The sequence below is a fragment of the Phocoena sinus genome, chromosome 15 (assembly GCF_008692025.1).
Source record: "Phocoena sinus isolate mPhoSin1 chromosome 15, mPhoSin1.pri, whole genome shotgun sequence".
Taxonomy (NCBI): domain Eukaryota; kingdom Metazoa; phylum Chordata; class Mammalia; order Artiodactyla; family Phocoenidae; genus Phocoena; species Phocoena sinus.
In genome coordinates, this window is record NC_045777.1 from 51,623,143 (window position 1) to 51,641,483 (window position 18,341).

An 18,341-nucleotide genomic window follows, 5' to 3' on the forward strand; every position below is an offset into this window, starting at 1 on the left:
ACAGTGACCTACCTCTCCAACCTTGGTTTCCTCTCCTGCAAAATGGAAAGAATAATAAACCTTGCCTCACATTGTCATCGGAGGATTCCATGAGACAGTGCCTATCATGAGCTTTGCACACTGTTAACACTGGCACTCAGTAACCTTCAGCCACTGGTACAATTATCATTATTGTGGGTATTTTGGGGGTTTTTTTCAATTATCATTATTGTCGTTGCTGTGATTGAAGGTCCCTTCCAGCACTAAAAATTCCAGAATTCTAAGTGGGTCATATATTTCACCTGGCACTGTGTGCTGGAAGTCCAGTGATGAACAGTATTATTACCAGCCCTTGATGAGCTTCTAGCCCAGAGATCATATGGATAAGTGACAGTAGTTACAATACAAAGGAACCGTAAATGATGGTCTCAGAGACATGTCTCAGCCTTGGAGGGCCAGAGGATGCTCCAGAGTTAGGAGCCTAAGGTGTGAATAGGTACTGACCCACAGCAGGGGAATGTAACCCAAAGAACATTCCAGACCATGAGAAGAGCATTTGTAAGCATGGGGAACGGTGAGTCCTTAGGCATGGCTAGAACTTCAAGACAGGAAGCGGAGTCTGGATAACAGCTGGGCACTGTAGGTCGTGTGCAGGAGGTTAGCTTTATCCTGAGAGCAGGGGAGAGTCACTTGAAATTGTTGGGTAGGGTGCGTGTGATCAGACATGTCCTTTCACATGAGACTGGAGGGACTGGATAGGAGGCAAGGAGCTCTGTTAGAGCCACACAGTCCAGGCAAAGGTGGTGGGGCCTGCGCTGCATCAAGGCCGTGGGGAGGAGGGGAGTAGACAGAGCTGAGATTTAAAAGATGACTAGACAAGACTTTTTTATACTGCTCCAGTCAATGAAAGGAAAACTTTCTTGATGCCCTGGGGTCATGGGGCTCGGGCAGGAGGCAGCCCTGTGGGCAAAGGGGATCGCTGGAATTCAGAGCACGGCCATGTCAGGAGGAGCCCACTTTCGGATGTGGGCGGGGGTTAGTGATGAGATAGATACCCAGGAGGAGCAGTGGTTGGGGGAGGTCAAAGGCGAATCCTCTCTGCCTCACTGGGCCTGGTGTGACGCTCTCGGATGGTCTGCTCTCTTCTACGTTCAGTAGAGCCATTCCTCCTGAAAAAGTTAGAGGAGCCCGAGGTCTTTGATCAGAACTACCTAGTGGCAGCTTCCTTTGAAGACATGGGGAACCACACCATAGTGACAGTGCTGTTCAACAACCAGGCATACCATTCCACTGCCCTGGCGCTGGCACTGGTGGACAATGTCCCCTTCAAGTTGCTTTCTGGTGCCAGGGCTTCAATAACGGTATTCAACCACCCTCAACCTCAGTCAAACAAGGTGACCTCGGAAAATATCTTGTACGAGTATGTACGACTTTCCTTCCCTCCTCAGTTCTTCTCCCTTTACCACCTACCTCTTCCTTTTGTTTTGTTTTGTTTTAATCACAAATTGTTATTTTGGAGTATGGTTGCTGTGAGCAGTTCTACTTAAATGGCTACCTTTCTCCTTATATCCTGTCTTTTACAGGGGTCCTAAAGGACATTATCTTGTTACCAACTTACTTTTTGGAATGGCTTTCCTGTCTAGCTCTTTCTCCATCTTGACAGTCAAAGAGAGATGCATCAAGACCAAGCAGGTCCAGTTCATCAGTGGTGTTTACATGGCTACTTTCTGGCTCTCCGCTCTGCTGTGGGACCTCATCTCCTTCCTCATCCCCACTCTGCTGCTGCTGGTGAGCTGCATGGTGCTGAGCCCTTTCCCCTGCACATCACAGGGGGCTTGCCTTGGGGACCCTGTGAAGAACCAGAACCCTACCTGAAGTCCAGGCTGGCACCTAAGCCCCTGATTGGCCACACAGGGTGTGAAAGCACCTTCATTGCTGACCCTCAGTAAAACATGATTTCAGTCCCAGTATCATAAGGAGCAGAGGGGCCGGCTCTAGGGTCTCTAATTTGTGGCTTCCCCACAACTGCTGCCTCAAGCTAGTAAATGACAGTGCCTTGGGGACAGTGCCCAGAAATAGCTCACCAGGGCACTGAGAGTTGCAAGTCTTTGGTGGTGACTGAATTGTGCAGCTTGAGGTTCCCTGGTCATTTGTGCAGAATGGGTCACGTCCCCCTTTGTTCTGCCTCTGAGCCCCTGATCTCACTGCACTGATTTCCAGGGGCAGAGCCAGCTGTCTCTGCACTGCTGGATGAGTAAGGGGAGTTGCCAATGTAGTACTGCTAACACCATATTTGCTTTATTTTTAAAATTAAGATTATAATATCCTTTCTCTAATGCTTAGGACTGACTCTTAGTGACTTTTCCAAATTCTACCCCGCTTTCCAAAGGTGGTGTTTTTGTACTATGATGAAGAAGCTTTTACACACCCAGAAAACATCCCTGCTGTTGTCTTGATGCTAATGCTCTATGCCTCTATCATCCCCTTCATCTACCTGACCAGCTTCTGCTTTGACAATGCGGGTAGCGCCTGTGTTAAGCTCATCATCACGCTCACCTTTTTGAGCATCGGCCCCGTTGTTCTCGTCTCAGTCACAAGTGAAAAAGGTGAGAACCGTTACGGCTACACATCACACAGCTTTAACTTTCCCTCCAGCAGCCACAGAAGTTGTACCCATGAAAACATGTGTCTGCCAGGGGCCTGTGTGAGGCTCTTCTCAGCAGCTGTCAATGGAAGAGCCCCAAACTGTCAACGTCCCAAACATGCATCTCCAGGAAGACAGTGACACACAGTGGTTATATTCATCAGCAGAGTATGCTCAGCAGCAAAGAGGGAATAGATGCTCACCACGTGCAGCAGTGCAGACAAACATCAAAACAGGGTGCTACGTGGAAGAGGCACACTCTGAGCCAGAAAAGCATTTGGCTCAGAGCTGGGGGGAGGGGGTCCACCACATGGAGACCTTAGGGAACTTTCTGGAGTGTTAGAAACACTCTGTATCTTGATCCAGGTGTTGGTTACATGGGCATAAATATTTGTCAAAATTCATCAAACTGTCCACTTATGATCATGCATTTCACTGAAATAAATTATTCCTCAGTTTAAAAGAAGGTAACAGGGCTTCCCTGGTGGTGCAGTGGTTGAGAGTCCGCCTGCCAATTCAGGGGACACGGGTTCTTGCCCTGGTCCGGGAAGATCCCACATGCCGCGGAGCGGCTGGGCCCATGAGCCATGGCTGCTGTGCCTGCGCGTCCGGAGCCTGTGCTCCGCAACGGGAGAGGCCACAACAGTGAGAGGCCCGCGTACCACACACACACACACACAAAAAAGGTAATAATAAGCCAGGGTTGGACGAAGGCTGCTTGGTGACGTGCAATTAGAGTCAAAGAAACTGAGGGGTGAGCCATCTTCACACCACATCCTTTAAAACCGACATCTTCATGTCTGTGCTGCCGTCTCTCTCTGGGTCAGGGTTGGATATCCATGATCATATTTTACCTCTGTAATGCTTTTTTTCATTTGTTTTTATGCTGACCACCTCCTTCAAATTGACTTTGGGGTTTTGTTCGTTTCTTTCTTTTAATTTAAAAATATGTTAACAGCTTCTTCTGCTTTCATCTTGGGAGTCATTCTGTCTCTTAAAGGACATGTGTGTATTCTCTATTTTGAATTTATTTTACTAGTTTAACTCTCAGAGTTTGTGGTGCCTTTTCTAGTTCTCATACATACCACCTGTGGAATTTCAGAGACGGAATTATTTTCATCTGAGAGGATCATAAAAGTGACAGTGTTTTGACTTTATGATTGAAATAGAACAAAAAGCACACTGCAGGCAGAGGAAAGGGGATACACAAAGGCCTGTCCTGAGGGAAGCCAAATCCAGCAGTTCTCAGCTGTAAACTCCATCTGAGATTCACTGATCAGCACTTAAAGACATCCTGCATGATTCCAACACAGGTGGTACAGGGAATCACTCTGAGAAATGTTTGCCCTAATCTCCAAGGAGAATCTAAGGATTCCTCCCTTTCTTCTCTTCTCTGTCGCTCAACCCACCCGAGAGGGACAAGCACCTGAAAGTCCAAGGACACTGAGGGCCCTGATGGGAGCAGAGCTTTTAGAGAAGATGACCAAGCTAGCGCCTGACTCTCTGGACATTCTCTCTGGATCCTTTGGCCTTGCTGGGATCTGTTTCTTCTTAGATTGCTTCATACTATTTCTTCTCTTCCCTCCAATGCAGTAATACAGGGACCAAGGCACTTCTGCTTAGCAGGAGGCAACTGCTAAAACTAACTGGAGGGGCTTCCCTGGTGGCGCAGTGGTTGAGAGTCCGCCTGCCGATGCAGGGGACGCGGGTTCGTGCCCCGGTCTGGGAAGATCCCACGTGCCGCGGAGCGGCTGGGCCCGTGAGCCATGGCCGCTGAGCCTTGCGCGTCCGGAGCCTGTGCTCCGCAACGGGAGAGGCCACAACGGTGAGAGGCCCGCGTACCGCAAAAAAAAAAAAAAAAAAACTAACTGGAAATCGGGTGAGTCAAAGAGGAGGGAGGGGGCTTCCCTGGTGGCGCAGTGGTTGAGAGTCTGCCTGCCGATGCAGGGGACACTGGTTCGTACCCTGGTCCGGGAGCATTCCACATGCCTCAGAGCGGCTCGGCCTATGAGCCGTGGCCGCTGAGCCTGTGCGTCCAGAGCCTGTTGCTCCACAACGGGAGAGGCCACAACAGTGAGAGGCCCGCGTACCGCAAAAAAAAAAAAAAAAAAAAAAAAAAAAAAGAGGGAGGCTGGGACAAGGCAAGAAGCTTCACCTCTGGTCTGGGGAAAAGGATGCCAGTGCCTTCACAGGCTCCATCCCTACTCCCTGAGAAAGAAAACTACACATTAGAGGCTGGCCCTTGGCCCTTGTACACATGCCCTAGAGGCCTCATTAAGATGCTGTCACCATGGCAGTAGACAGAGAGTTATGAAAGCTAAATCTGAGCTCTTTTTCCTGAGACTCTACTAAAACGATAGCAAAGGAAATAAAAATGTATGAATTCACAATGAAGAAACATCTAAAGTGCATTCAGAGGGGGAAATGGCTGAGCAAGTATCTAATTTAGCAACACAGAATCCTCGAGAGGCTTGGGACCACAGAGAAAGGGAGTGAAACAGTCTGTTCCATCTCCACTGGCCCTACTACCACTCCCCACCCGGAAGGAGTCAGAGATCCCTCCTCTTGATGAATTGAAACTGCTTCCAAAAGAGACCTAAACATTATGGACTGGTCCCCTGCCTGATTGCCTTAAAATGTAGCCTGCCCCCCTACCTCCATAAACAAAGCTAGCAAATCACCTCCTGGTGCCTCATTTGTCTCTCTGAATAGACAGACCAATCAAGGATCACTGATCACTTGAGGATGGCAGCCAAGAAAAGACTAAAACAAACCAACAAAAAGGAGACACAGGGGTAGGGCCATGCAGGAAACAAAACCAAAACAAAACAAAGATTAAACAAAAGAATTCCATGAAGAAGAAAAACTTTGAGGACAAGAAAGAGCTGATTGCCAAAATAAAAATTTAGCAGAAGTGTTGGAAAATAAAGTCAATTAACCTGCCAAAGTAGAGCAAAACGATAAGAGAAATAGGAGAAGTTGAGAAAAAAGGCAGGTAACGTGAGAGTAAGTCCAGGAGATGCTATTATATTCAATTGATAAGCATTCCAGAAAGAGAAAACAGAGGAAATGAAGTTGAGGAAACTACCAAAGAAATAAAACAAAAATATTTCCCAGAGTTGAAAAAACAAACTTCAAGATTGAAGGGATCCATCAAATATCCAACACTGAATGAAAAAAGACCCAGATGCTTCCTAGATGACAACGAGTTCTATACTGAATTCACTTGTCAGTCAGGTGTATGGACAGAACAAAGACAATTTTAAATGGGCAAACAGAAATTGAAGTCACCACGTCACTTTCTTGGAAAGTTAAGGATATAGGCCAGCAAAGTGAAGGAGTAAAGTAAAGGAGAAAGAAGACACAAGATCCAGAAAAGGATGGATCCCACCCAGGAATGTGGCAGAGAAAAGTCCTTCAGTTGGAGGGCTAGATATGGATGGTTTGTGACCTCTCCTCAGTCTTCAACAAGCTTTGGAGTAGGATCCGCAAAGAAGGAAGGAAGGAAGGAAAACAAGCAGAAGTTGTAAATATCTGTTCCTTTGATTACACGTATTGTTGGTGAACTGATTCTAGTTAGGGTGAGCTTGGGGCGTGGGGTTGTCCCCTCTCAGATTTCAACAACTCGTCTCTTAAGGGGCCCGAAGATTTTCGCTGAACAGGGGAAGGTCTGGGAGGAGACCGTGGCTGACTGTTCATTCCCAGTCGGGGCTCATGAGCCTTGCTTAGTGGTTAAGTCTTTCTCTCCACCCCACACAGGAGCTGCACTGCTGACGTTCTGGTAGTTTTCCCATCTCCCCTCTACCTCAGTCTCCAGGTTAGATTTCCAAATTTAGAATTCTAAAGAGAAAAAATGAGGAGGACGTGACCCACTGTGTCTCCTTCCCAGAGCCATGTCTGCCACCTTTGCAGCTGTACTGCTGAGGCATGGTCTCCTTGGATGCAGCTGTCTGGTCACCAGAGCCGTGACTCTGGGGCCTCGGCGACAGTGTGGAGCCACGACTTCTGAGTTGTGCCCCAAACTGCGCCTCCAGCCGCATGGGTGGACCCTGGCTCTGATGCTCAGTTTCTGAGTCCTGACCCAGGAAATGTTGGTCTGGAGACCTCATATCCAAGTTCACCTCACCATACATCACAGTAGCCTCCACTGACAGAAATTTCACAGATTGACACCCAAAAGCTGTACTACTCTAAATCCAAGCCCTGAGAGTAGAGTTCATTTTTTATATGAAGAGTTTATTCAGCCTCTCTTCAGGGAATCTGTAAGTCACACGTCCACAGGCTCTCTCCCTTGGACTACCCACTGGTTTAGAGCTGGTGGTGTGACTAGTCATGAAGTCTGAAATTAGAGCTCTAATCCCACCCAGTTATTTCCCCTTTTTGTTGGTGAGGATATTTTGTGGTTTGTGAAGGATGGCGGCTAGTAGCACGTGTAGTTATCAGGGATAAGCACGAAGTGGCCTGTTGGGTGGGTGAGGGCTTGATTACGTTTGTGGACTGTAAACATGGCCCCACTGCTGGCTCATGACCCAAGCAGCACATTATGAGTTAATCCTCTTACAAATTAATTAGCTTATGAGTAACATATTTATTTTGCAGAGCAGTTGTGTTTATTTGTTGTAAATAAACATTTAAAATATTTTAAATATAACACAGTTTATTTATAACCCCGTTTGGCATTTCTTCACTTTTCAATATAACATGAACCTAAAAAATTGGCTTCTCAAACCTCTAAGAGGCCCCAGTTTCTGTATATTTATTTTATAACCAGCCAGTTTAATGACCTCTCTTTTATTTCTTTTTTTAAAATGAAGTATAGTTGATTTACAATATTGTGTTAACTTCCGCTGTACAGCAATGTGATTCAGTTATACACATATATACACTCTTTTTCATTATGCTTTATCATAGGATATTGAATAGAGTTCCCTGTGCTATACAGTAGGACCTTGTTGTTTATCTATCCTATGCATAATAGCTTACATCTGCTAATCCCAGCCTCCCACTCCACTCCATCCCTCCCCCAACCCCCTCCCCCTTGGCAACCACATGTCTGTTCTCTATGTCTGCGAGTCTATTCTGTTCTCTCTTTTTTTTTTTTGGCTGCAAGGCTTTTGGGATCTTAGTTCCCTGACCAGGGATCAAACCTGTGTCCCCTGCATTGGAAGTGTGGAGTCCTAACCACTGGACCACCAGGAAGTTCCCTCTCTTTTATTTCTAATAGCACTTTGATTGATTCTTGTGGCTTTTCTAGGTACATGATAATGTACAGCATTTGCAAATAATGATGGTTTTGGCTCTACAAACTGTACAGGCAGGAACTGTGTTCTTATCTACCTGTAAGATGACACTCAAATAACTCCAAAGCTGGCCCACCAGACCCTCCTGTCTGGCCCTAACTCATTTGTAAACCTCCAGCCTTCAAATCCACTGCTTCCACAGGTGCATCCCATTCTGCAGCCACGTTCTTGCTGGTTTTCTCAAACACACCAACTGATTTGTCTGCATAAACAATAGGAATAGAAGTAAAATGACAGGTTCAGGAAGCACTGCAAAAGAAAAATACTTATGGCTTGGAGGTTGAATGACTACAGGGGAAGAGGGAACACTGGGAGTCAGGGAGAACCTGATTCTGGTCTTGGGCCTGGCAGTGTGACGTGCAGAGACAGATATAGCAACAGATAGAGATAACAGATCCCTTATACAGGATAAAAGGCACAGTGGGTTCAGAGAGTTGCTAGGGGATGTTCCCTTTTCTTCCTGAAAGAAGAGTTAATATTTTCTATTCCCCTCACAGATCTAGGCTACACAAAAGTCTCAGAGTCTTTGGATCACACATTTCTACCGCTTCCAGGCCACTGCCTGGGGATGGCTTTCTCCAACTTATATTACAACTTTGAACTACAGATGTTTTGCAATGCCAAGAGCCTGAAACAGACTGAGTGCAATCAAGTTTGTGAGTATTGCAAACAGAATTTGTTAATTACATTTTTATTGAGATATAATTCATAGAAAATTCACCCTTTTAAAGTATACAATTCATTGGCTTTTGGTATATTCACAAGGTTGTACAACCATCATCACCATCTAATTCTAGAACATTTTCGTCACCTGAAAAAAAGAAATACCCCATCCATTAACAGTCACTTCCCATTCCCTTTTCCCCCAAGCATCTGACAACCAATAATCTACTTTCTGTCTCTATGGATTTGCCTGTTCTGGACATTTCATGTAAATGGAATCATACACTATGTGACCTTCTGTATCAAGCTTCTTTCACTTACAACAATGTTTTTGAGGTTCATCCAGGTTTTGGTGTGCATCGCTACTTTGTTCCTTTTTATGGCTGAATGATATTCTATTGCATAGATAGACTACAATTTGTTTATCCATTCATCAGTGGATGGACATTTGGGTTGTCTCTACATTTTGGCTATTATGAATAATGCTGCTGTGAACATTCACGTACAAGTTTCTGTTCGAACATGTTTTCAGTTATCTTGAGTATATACCTAGGAGTGGGTTTGCTGGGTCTTATGGTGACTCTATTTAGCTTTTTCAGGAACCACCAAACTATTTTCACAGTGGCTGCACCATTTTACATTTCACTAGCAATGTATGAGGGTTCCAATTTATCCACATCCTTTCAACACCTTTTAAAATTAATTATTTTCTTAAATTGTGGAAAAATATATATGAAGTTTACCATTTTAACCATTTTTACATGTACAGTTCGGTGGCATTAAGTACATTCACATTGTTGTGCAACCATCATAACCATTATCTCCAGAACTTTTTTCAACTTGCAAAACTGAAACTCTGAATCCATGAAACACTAGCTCCCCATCTCCCTCCGCCCAGCCCCTGGCAGCTATCATTCCACTTTCCGTCTCTATGAGTTTGACTACTCTAGGTACCTCATATGAAACATTTTAATTCCTTTCTCATTTCCTTTTGGGTATATTCTATAGCTATTTTCTTTGTGGTTACCATGGGAATTACATTTAACATCCTAAAGTTATAACATTCTAATTTGAATTTATATCAGTTTAACTTTAAAAACATATAAAAACTGCTCCTATACAGCCCCTAAAAACCCCCTCCTGATATTTACACCCTTGAGTAGTCCCCTCCCAGATTGTACCAGGGTTGGTCTGTGTGACTGACAGAATACTGTAGAAGAGATGGCATGTCACTTCTGAGATTGGGTTATGAAAGACACTGCAGCTTATGTTTTGAGTACACTCTCCCCTTCACATCACTCACTCTGGGGAAAGCTAGTGGCCATGTCATGACTTCCCTGGTGGTCCAGTGGTTAAGAATCTGCCTTGTGCCACAACTACTAAGCCCATGCCACAACTATGGAGCGAAGCCTGCACACTGCAAGGAAAGATCCCATGTGCTGCAACTAAGACCTGACACAGCCAAAAAAGAAAATAAATAAATATTTAAAGAAAAAAGAAGACACTCAGGCAGCCCTGTGGATTATAAAAAATAGTCAATAGAAGACAATAAGTGCGAGAGAAAAAGGAACAAAGAACACATGGGACAAGTAGGTAGCCCTAATAAGATGGTAGATTTAAATTCAAATATATTAATAATTGCATTATATATAAATGGACTAAAGACTCCAATTAAAAGATTAAGATTATTAGAGAAGATAGGTTAAACACAGAGTTACCATATGACCCAGCAATTTCACTCCTAGGTATATATCCAAGAGAACTGAAAAGTTACATTCACACAAAAATTTGTACATGAATGTTTATAGCAGCATTTTTCACAGTAGCCAAAAGGTGGAATCAGCCCAAATGTCCACCAACAAACAGATGAATGGATAAACAAAATGTGATCTATCCCTGCAATAGGATATTATTCAACCATAAAAAGGGGACTTCCCTGGTGGTGCAGTGGTTAAGAATCTGCCTGCCAATGCAGGGGACACGGGTTCGAGCCCTGGTCCAGGAAGATTCCACATGCCACGGAGCAACTGAGCCCGTGAGCCACAACTACTGAGCCTGCACTCTAGAGCCCACAAGCCACAACTACTGAGCCTGTGTGCCACAAATACTGAAGCCCGCATGCCTAGAGCCCGTGCTCCACAACAAGAGAAGCCACCACAATGAGAAGCCTGCACACCATAACAAAGAGTAGTCCCCACTTGCCACAGCTAGAGAAAGCTTGTGTGCAGCAATGAAGACTCAACACAGCCAAAAATAAATTAATTAATTTAAAAAAACATAAAAAGGAAAGCACTGACACACACTACAATATGGATGGACCTTAAATACATGATGCTAAGTGAAAGAAGCAAGTCACGAAAGGCCACAGATTGTGTGATTCTGTTTGTATGGAATATCCAGAACAGGCAATCTATGGAGACAGTAAGTAGACTAGTGGGGAAAGTGGGCAGTAACTGTTCATGGATTTGAAGTTGCTCTGCGGAGGAGTGATGAAATGCTGTAAAGTTGGTTGTGATCATGGACCACCACTGTGACTACATTAAAAACCATTGAACTGAACACATCTGATGGGTGATTGTGGTAAATGGATAAATTGTATGGTATGCTAATTATATCTCAATAAGCTGTTGTAAAAAAGAAAGAAGGAATGAACAAACAAAGGAATAAAAGACAAGACAAGACAGGTCAAGGGCAGATGGTCGTGGAGAGACCCTCCCACTGGCATAATTGTCATCAATCATCCATCCAAAAGACATTTACTGAAGCTCACAGACAAGAAAGTATGAACCTACTCCATAAACTCAAATGATAAGAAGTGCTATATTTCTTTGTATTATTTAAAATCAAGTGGCATCTGCCTATAAGAACTTCATCCTGCCTGGCTGGCAAGAAATTGGATTTCAGTCTCCCTGGAGCCCATCTGCACATCACCTCCTGGCAATTTGTGAAAATTCATAGTTGGAAATATAGAATTTAAATATTGTTAAACCTGCTCCTCCACTTCTCCATTTTCTCCTAGAAATCTCACATGGATTAATCTCATCATCAAACTCTAACAGAGCTATATCCTTGCTCTCTTCCTTTGTGAGCCTTCTGCTTACCACCCTTTATCTGTACAAATATTTTTAAATTTTATTTATTTTTTTTGCGGTACACGGGCCTCTCACTCTTGTGGCCTCTCCCGTTGCGGAGCACAGGCTCCTGACACGCAGGCTCAGCGGCCATGGCTCACGGGCCCAGCCGCTCCACGGCATGTGGGATCTTCCCGGACCGGGGCACGAACCCACGTCCCCTGCATCAGCAGGCGGACTCTCAACCACTGCGCCACCAGGGAAGCCCCTGTACAAATATTTTTAAGCATTCTTTCACATTTCCTAAAATACATTCTTACCAGAATCTGCTAGTATTCTAAAAATCAGCAGTGACTTCTGAGAGTCCACATGTGTTTCTGTCAAGAGTTACTCACTCAGAATCATTCGGCTCCACTGTGGGATTGTCATTGGTCCATGGTGCCACCATGCTCTGAGCAGGGCTCCTTGGCCATCCCAGATGAGCCACCATGGCAACAGGCTTACTGCAAACTCAGGTGTGTAAGAAACATCACATTTCTTCATTTTCTTTGCATCATATGATAACATTTTCAAGCCTTCTATCCCAAAATTTGTTCATGAAATAGAAAGCCTATATAGACCAAAACTGGAGGTAAAATTGAAATAATGATTAAAGATCTACCCCTTCTTAAAAGAGTCTAGGCTAAAAGGGATTGATGGGCAAGTATACCAACCACCACCAAACAGTTATTTCCTTCTTGTATAACCGCTTCAGAAGCATAGGAGAGAAGACAGAGCGCTACCCAATCTTAAGCGAAAAACCAAAGACAGTATCCAACATAAGCCATAGGCCAATTTCATACAGGAACATAAATACCCTAAATAAGATATTAATACAAATTCAGCAGTATATTGAAAGAATAAAAATTACAATCATCACGTTTATTCCAGAAATGTAAGTAAGGTTTAACACTAGGAAATTCCACCAATGTAAAGCACTACCTTCACAGATGAAAAGAGAAAAATATTTATCAATAGAAGCTGGAAAAGCATTTGATAAAAACTCAGTACCCACTCATGATTTTTTTTTTTTTTTTTTTTTTTTGCGGTACGTGGGCCTCTCAGTTGTGGCCTCTCCCGTTGCGGAGCACAGGCTCCGGACGTGCAGGCTCAGCGGCCATGACTCACGGGCTTAGTTGCTCCACGGCATGTGGGATCTTCCCGGACCAGGGCACGAACCCGTGTCCCCTGCATCGGCAGGCGGACTCTCAACCACTGGGCCACCAGGGAAGCCCTGATTTTTTTTAACTTTTAGCAAACTGTCTTGAGAAAAAAGAACAGAGCTGGAGAGATCATGTTTCCTGTCTTCAGACTATACTACAAAGCTCCAATAATCAAAACTGTATGGTACTGGCATAAAAACAGACACATAGATCAATGGAACAGAATAGAGAGCCCAGAAATAAACCCATGCGCTTATGGTCAACTAATCTACAACAAAGGAGGCAAGAATACATAACAGAGAAAAAACAGTCTCTTCAATAAGGTGCTGGAAAAACTGGAAAAGAATGTGTAAAAGAGTGAAATTAGAACATTTTCAGATACAAACTACTATATATAAAATAGATAAATAACAATGTCCTACTGTATAGCATAGGAAACTATATTCAACATCTTGTAATAAACCACAATGGAAAAGAAGATGAAAAAGGATATATATGTATAACTGAATCACTTTGCTGTATACCAGAAACTAACACAAGATTGTAAATCAACTATACTTCAGTAAAAAAACTAAAAAAGAAATTAGAACATTTTCTCACACCATTTACAAAAATAAACTCAAAATGGATTAAAGATAAAATGTAAGAGCAGAAACCATAAAACTCCTAGAAGAGAACATAGAACACTCTTTGACATAAATCATAGCAGTATCTTTTTTGAATCTGTCTCCTACGGCAAGGGAAACAAAAGGAAAAATAAACAAATGGGACCTGATTAAACTTAAAAACTTTTGCTCAGCAGAGGAAGCCATCAACAAAATGAAAAGGCAACATACTGAATGGGAGAAAATATTTGCAAGTGTTATGACTGATAAGGAGTTAATATCCAAAATATATAAAGAGCTCATACAACTCAATATCAAAAAAAGAAACAACCTGATTAAAAAATGGGCAGAAGGGAATTCCCTGGAGGTCCAGTGGTTAGGACTCCGCGTTTTCACTGCCAAGGACGCAGGTTCAATCCCTTGTTGGGGAACTAAGATACCACAAGCCATGCAGTACAGCCAAAAAAAATAGTGGGCAGAAGACCTGAATAAGCATTTTTCCAAAGAAGACACGCAGATGGCCAACAGGCACATGAGAAGATACTCAACATCACTAGTCATCAGAGATATGCATATCAAAACCACAATGAGCTATCTCCTCACACCTGTCAGAATGGCTATCATCAAAAAGTCTACAAATAACAGATGATAGTGAGGATGTGGAGAAAAGGAAACCCTCACCTACTGTTGGTGGGAATGTAAATTGGTGCAGCCACTGTGGAAAACGGTAAGGAGGTTCCTCAAAAAACTAAAAACAGAACTACCATATGATCCAGCAATTCCACGTCTGGGTATATATCCAAAGAAAACTAAAACACTAATTCTAAAAGATACATGCTCCCCAATGTTCATAGTAGCATTGCTTACAATAGCCAAGATATGGAGGCAACCTAAGTGTCCATCAACAGATGAATGGATAAGGAAGATGTGGTATGTATGTGTGTGTGTGTGTGTGTATATATATATATAAACAAAGCAATATTACTCAGCCATAAAAAAGAATGAAATTCTGCCATTTGCAACAACATGGATGGACCTCGAAAGTATTATGCTTAGTGAAATAAGTCAGACACAGAAAGACAAACACTGTATGTTATCACTTATGTGTGGAATCTAAAAAATAAAACGAATGTATATAACAAAACAGAAACAGACTCACAGACGTAGAGAACAAATTAGTGGTTACCAGTGGGGAGGGGCAAGATGGGAAGGATTAAGAGATACAAACGACCATGTATAAAATAAATAAGCAACACGCATATATTGTACAGCACAGGGAAATATAGCCATTTTTGTGTAATAAATGGAGGATAATCTATAAAACTATTGAATCACTATGTTGTATACCTGAAACTAATATTATAAATCAACTATACTTCAATAAACAAAATTTTTTAGCAAAGTAGAAATAGAAGAAACATTAGGTTAAAATCAGTTGATAAAGGCAATCAGAAAACTTTATATTTAATAGTGAAATATTTGAAGCATCTTCATTCAAGTCATCTGCGTTTTTCTTCTCAGCAGTTCCCTCCAGACTAGTGACATCTGTCTTCAGGGGAAGCCCCAGTCTGGGAATCCAAAGCCCTGTCTTGGGCTTCCCTGGTGGCGCAGTGGTTGAGAGTCCGCCTGCCGATGCAGGGGACACGGGTTCGTGCCCCGGTCCGGGAAGATCCCACATGCCGCGGAGCGGCTGGGCCCATGAGCCATGGCCGCTGTGCCTGCGCGTCCGGAGCCTGTGCTCCGCAACGGGAGAGGCCACAACAGTGAGAGGCCCGCGTACCGCAAAAAAAAAAAAAAAAGCCCTGTCTTTAGTTGGGTGATGCAAATGTTCTTCCCTAAGCAGACATTCCAGGTGATTTTCTGGTTTGCACCCCGTTATGGTCTCCCCACCCGCCACCCCCAGATGGCAGAGTCCAGAGCTGTCCAGCTGCTTTAAAGGGAGGAGGAAAGGAGAAGGAAGGACACTGATTATCTTTCAAAAATGGTATCATACTCTTGTCATCTTCTATTCCAGGGGAGCTCTTGAACATGGCACAAATCAGGGTGGTTTGCTGCAAGTTCATAACGGCAAAAACTTGGAAATATCACATATGTGCCTGAATCTTTTATAAACAGCCAACTCAAATATAGAAATGTTTCCTGGATGACTAAGTAGCAGTTAAACTGAGCTGGAGTAGGTTTGTATTTACTGACCAAGGAAGATCTTTAAGACATAATGGCGAGTTAAAAATGCAAGTTGCAGAATGGTAGATAAAGGATGATACTGTTTGCAACACAGTTGGTCCCCTATGGGGAGCACCCAGCCATGCAAAAGTTTGGAAGTGCACCCCCATGTGACTGCACTGCCCAGGGCGTGCCCTGCCGAGAGACTCCAGCAGCCTTACAAAGAAAATCTATTCGTGGGTTACATGTCTAATAGAAAATGTGTTTAAAGGGGAAATAATAAAGCGTCTTCTGCTGACCATGTACTTGGAAGGTGACAAGAGGTAGGGAGCACTGGGCACTGAGGTTTACTGCCAGGCAGGCAGGAAATAAGCACTCCAGCCCCACATGCACCCTCCAGAACTGAGGTTCACGCCACCAGCAAGTGCTGCATCCAGACTCCCGAACGTCACTGTTGGCCCTTGGCACCCCATGGCACATATCTGTTCATGTGGCACACATGGGGGTGCACAGGACACAATTCCAATTGGCAGCTTTCCTTCTGACACGCCTACCCCTTGGGCTGTGTTCCAACCCCAGGTGAGGCAGTGGATTGGCTACTCTCCCCAGTTTGATGCCCTGCTGGACCACATGACGGACAAGGAGACACTGGTCATGTACGCCTAGCTCCGGGGCATCCCCAAGCTCCACATCAGTGCCTGTGTGGACCAAATTCTTGATGATTTACTCATGTACACGTACGCCGACAACCTGGTGAAGACCTACAGGTGAGACTTGGGGCTCCCTCGGCCCTTCCCCCTCCGGTAATAAGATGTGTTGTGGTTCTTCTCAGTTTTGAGGGGTAGGGCAAGGTGTGTCAGCTCCGTGCTTGGGGTAGTTTTGTGGTCCATGCCACTGCGTGGATTTTTGGGAAGGTGGCCTCCCTCCCCTGTAAGAATGGGTCAATGGCCTGGGCTGCCCCAAGGCACAGCTTCCTCTTGGCCCCAGGCAGTTATGTGGCTGAGGACGGGCTGATGCACCATTGGTATTATTCTTCCTATCGCTTCACAAAGGGCTTCTGATTTCTGGTAGACTTGCGTTTCAAGCACACACCACCTTATCCCGCTCTGTATGAGGCATCTGAGCTGTTGTTCTGCTGAGAAGCCTGGGGGATTCCTCAGTCTTATGTTGCCAGTGATCCTAACCCAACTCCAGTTAGCTTAAACAAAGCAAGGCCACACATGTCCGGAATCCCAGGCCACCCCTCGAGTTGTGCACAGCGCCCCTGCAGGCTGGCAGCAGTACCCCACTCCCGGGACAGGGAAGTCAGAGGCGGTTAGATGATGTTGCCCTGTCTCTTTCTTCTGTTGACTTCGGTTTCAAGCATGTTTTTGTGTTTCCTTGCATCTTCTGATGATTAAATGAGTTAACACCTGGGATGTTTAGAACAGTGCCTTGTACATTGTAAATGCTATGTGTTCATTAAATAAAGTTAGCTAAAACGGCCCTATGGGGCTTTCCTGGTGGCGCAGTGGTTGAGAGTCCGCCTGCCGATGCAGGGGACACGGGTTTGTGCCCCGGTCCGGGAAGATCCCACATGCCGTGGAGCGGCTCGGCCTGTGAGCCATGGCCGCTGAGCCTGCGCGTCCGGAGCCTGTGCTCTGCAATGGGAGAGGCCACAACAGTGAGAGGCCCACGTACCTCAAAAAAAAAAAAAAGGGCCCTATGCTCTTACCCCCCTAACATCCATAGAGACCCTCAAAGGAGATTCATGGACCATGTGCTCACCCTGGACCTATGCCTGTGTCCAGGGAAATGGTTTAGATGCTGAGTGGACAGCCAAGTCACAGTGCACCCCTGAGGGAGGGTGGTGGGCCATGTTACTGAATGCCCCACCGTGGGGCGTGAGCACTTTCTTAATAGAGAAGTAAAAAGGGGGGAGGATTGTACTACTGGAAACTTAAGATTGCCAATCACCCAACTTCTCCCCCTCTGCCCCAGCGGTGGCAACAAGCGGAAGCTGAGCACCAGCACTGCCTTGCTTGGAGAGCCCACAGTCGTCTTCCTGGACGAGCCATCGTCCACTGGCATGGACCCCATGGCCCGGAGCCTGCTCTGGGGCACCGTTGCGAGGGCCTGCAAGTCTGGCAAGGCCATTGTCATCACCTCCCACAGGTAAAGCCAGGACCGGGGCTGAGGGAGGGGTGGGCCGGGAGGGGCTGGGTGGAGAGAAGACCTGTCAGCATCTGGTGAAGAGTCTGTGAGGAGAGTCCCCAGGCTTTACCTTGTGGGCCACACCCTGAGCATGGGAATCAGGAACAGCCTGATCTGGGCATCAACACCTTCTCATCTGCACAAGCCTTTGACGTGGATGGTGGGCATCAGCATCTCCCAGCCGTTTGTCAGGCCTCCATCCCCTCTCCCCAGCATGGAGGACTGTGAGGCCTTGTGCACCTGGCTGGCCATTATGGTGCAGCATCAGTTCAAGTGCCTGGGCAGCCCACAGCACCTCAAGAGCAAGTTTGGCAGTGGCTACTCCCTACGGGCCAAGATCTGGAGCGACAGGCAGCAGGAGGCCCTGGAAGAGTTCAAGGCATTTGTAGACCTGACCTTCCCAGGTATGTGCTGCTGTGCAGAGGTCATCTGTGCATCTGTCCATCCCTGACCCCTGGGACGAGGGCCATGATTCCAGGAGCCTGGGCCGCCCTCCCCTGGCCATCCAGCCTGGCCCTCAG

The 18,341-nt window shown here is 45.2% G+C and overlaps 1 protein-coding gene across 1 annotated transcript in view; it reads left to right on the plus strand.

Moving 5' to 3' along the window:
• LOC116740456 (ATP-binding cassette sub-family A member 17-like) overlaps window positions 1-18,341 on the plus strand; it is a 75,243-nt gene that overhangs the window by 53,641 nt on the left and 3,261 nt on the right. Inside the window, 8 exon segments of the mRNA XM_032606104.1 lie at window positions 543-553; window positions 1,135-1,399; window positions 1,563-1,767; window positions 2,369-2,585; window positions 8,421-8,575; window positions 16,207-16,394; window positions 17,608-17,781; window positions 18,034-18,224. Of these exon segments, the coding sequence (XP_032461995.1) occupies window positions 543-553; window positions 1,135-1,399; window positions 1,563-1,767; window positions 2,369-2,585; window positions 8,421-8,575; window positions 16,207-16,394; window positions 17,608-17,781; window positions 18,034-18,224 (1,406 nt within the window).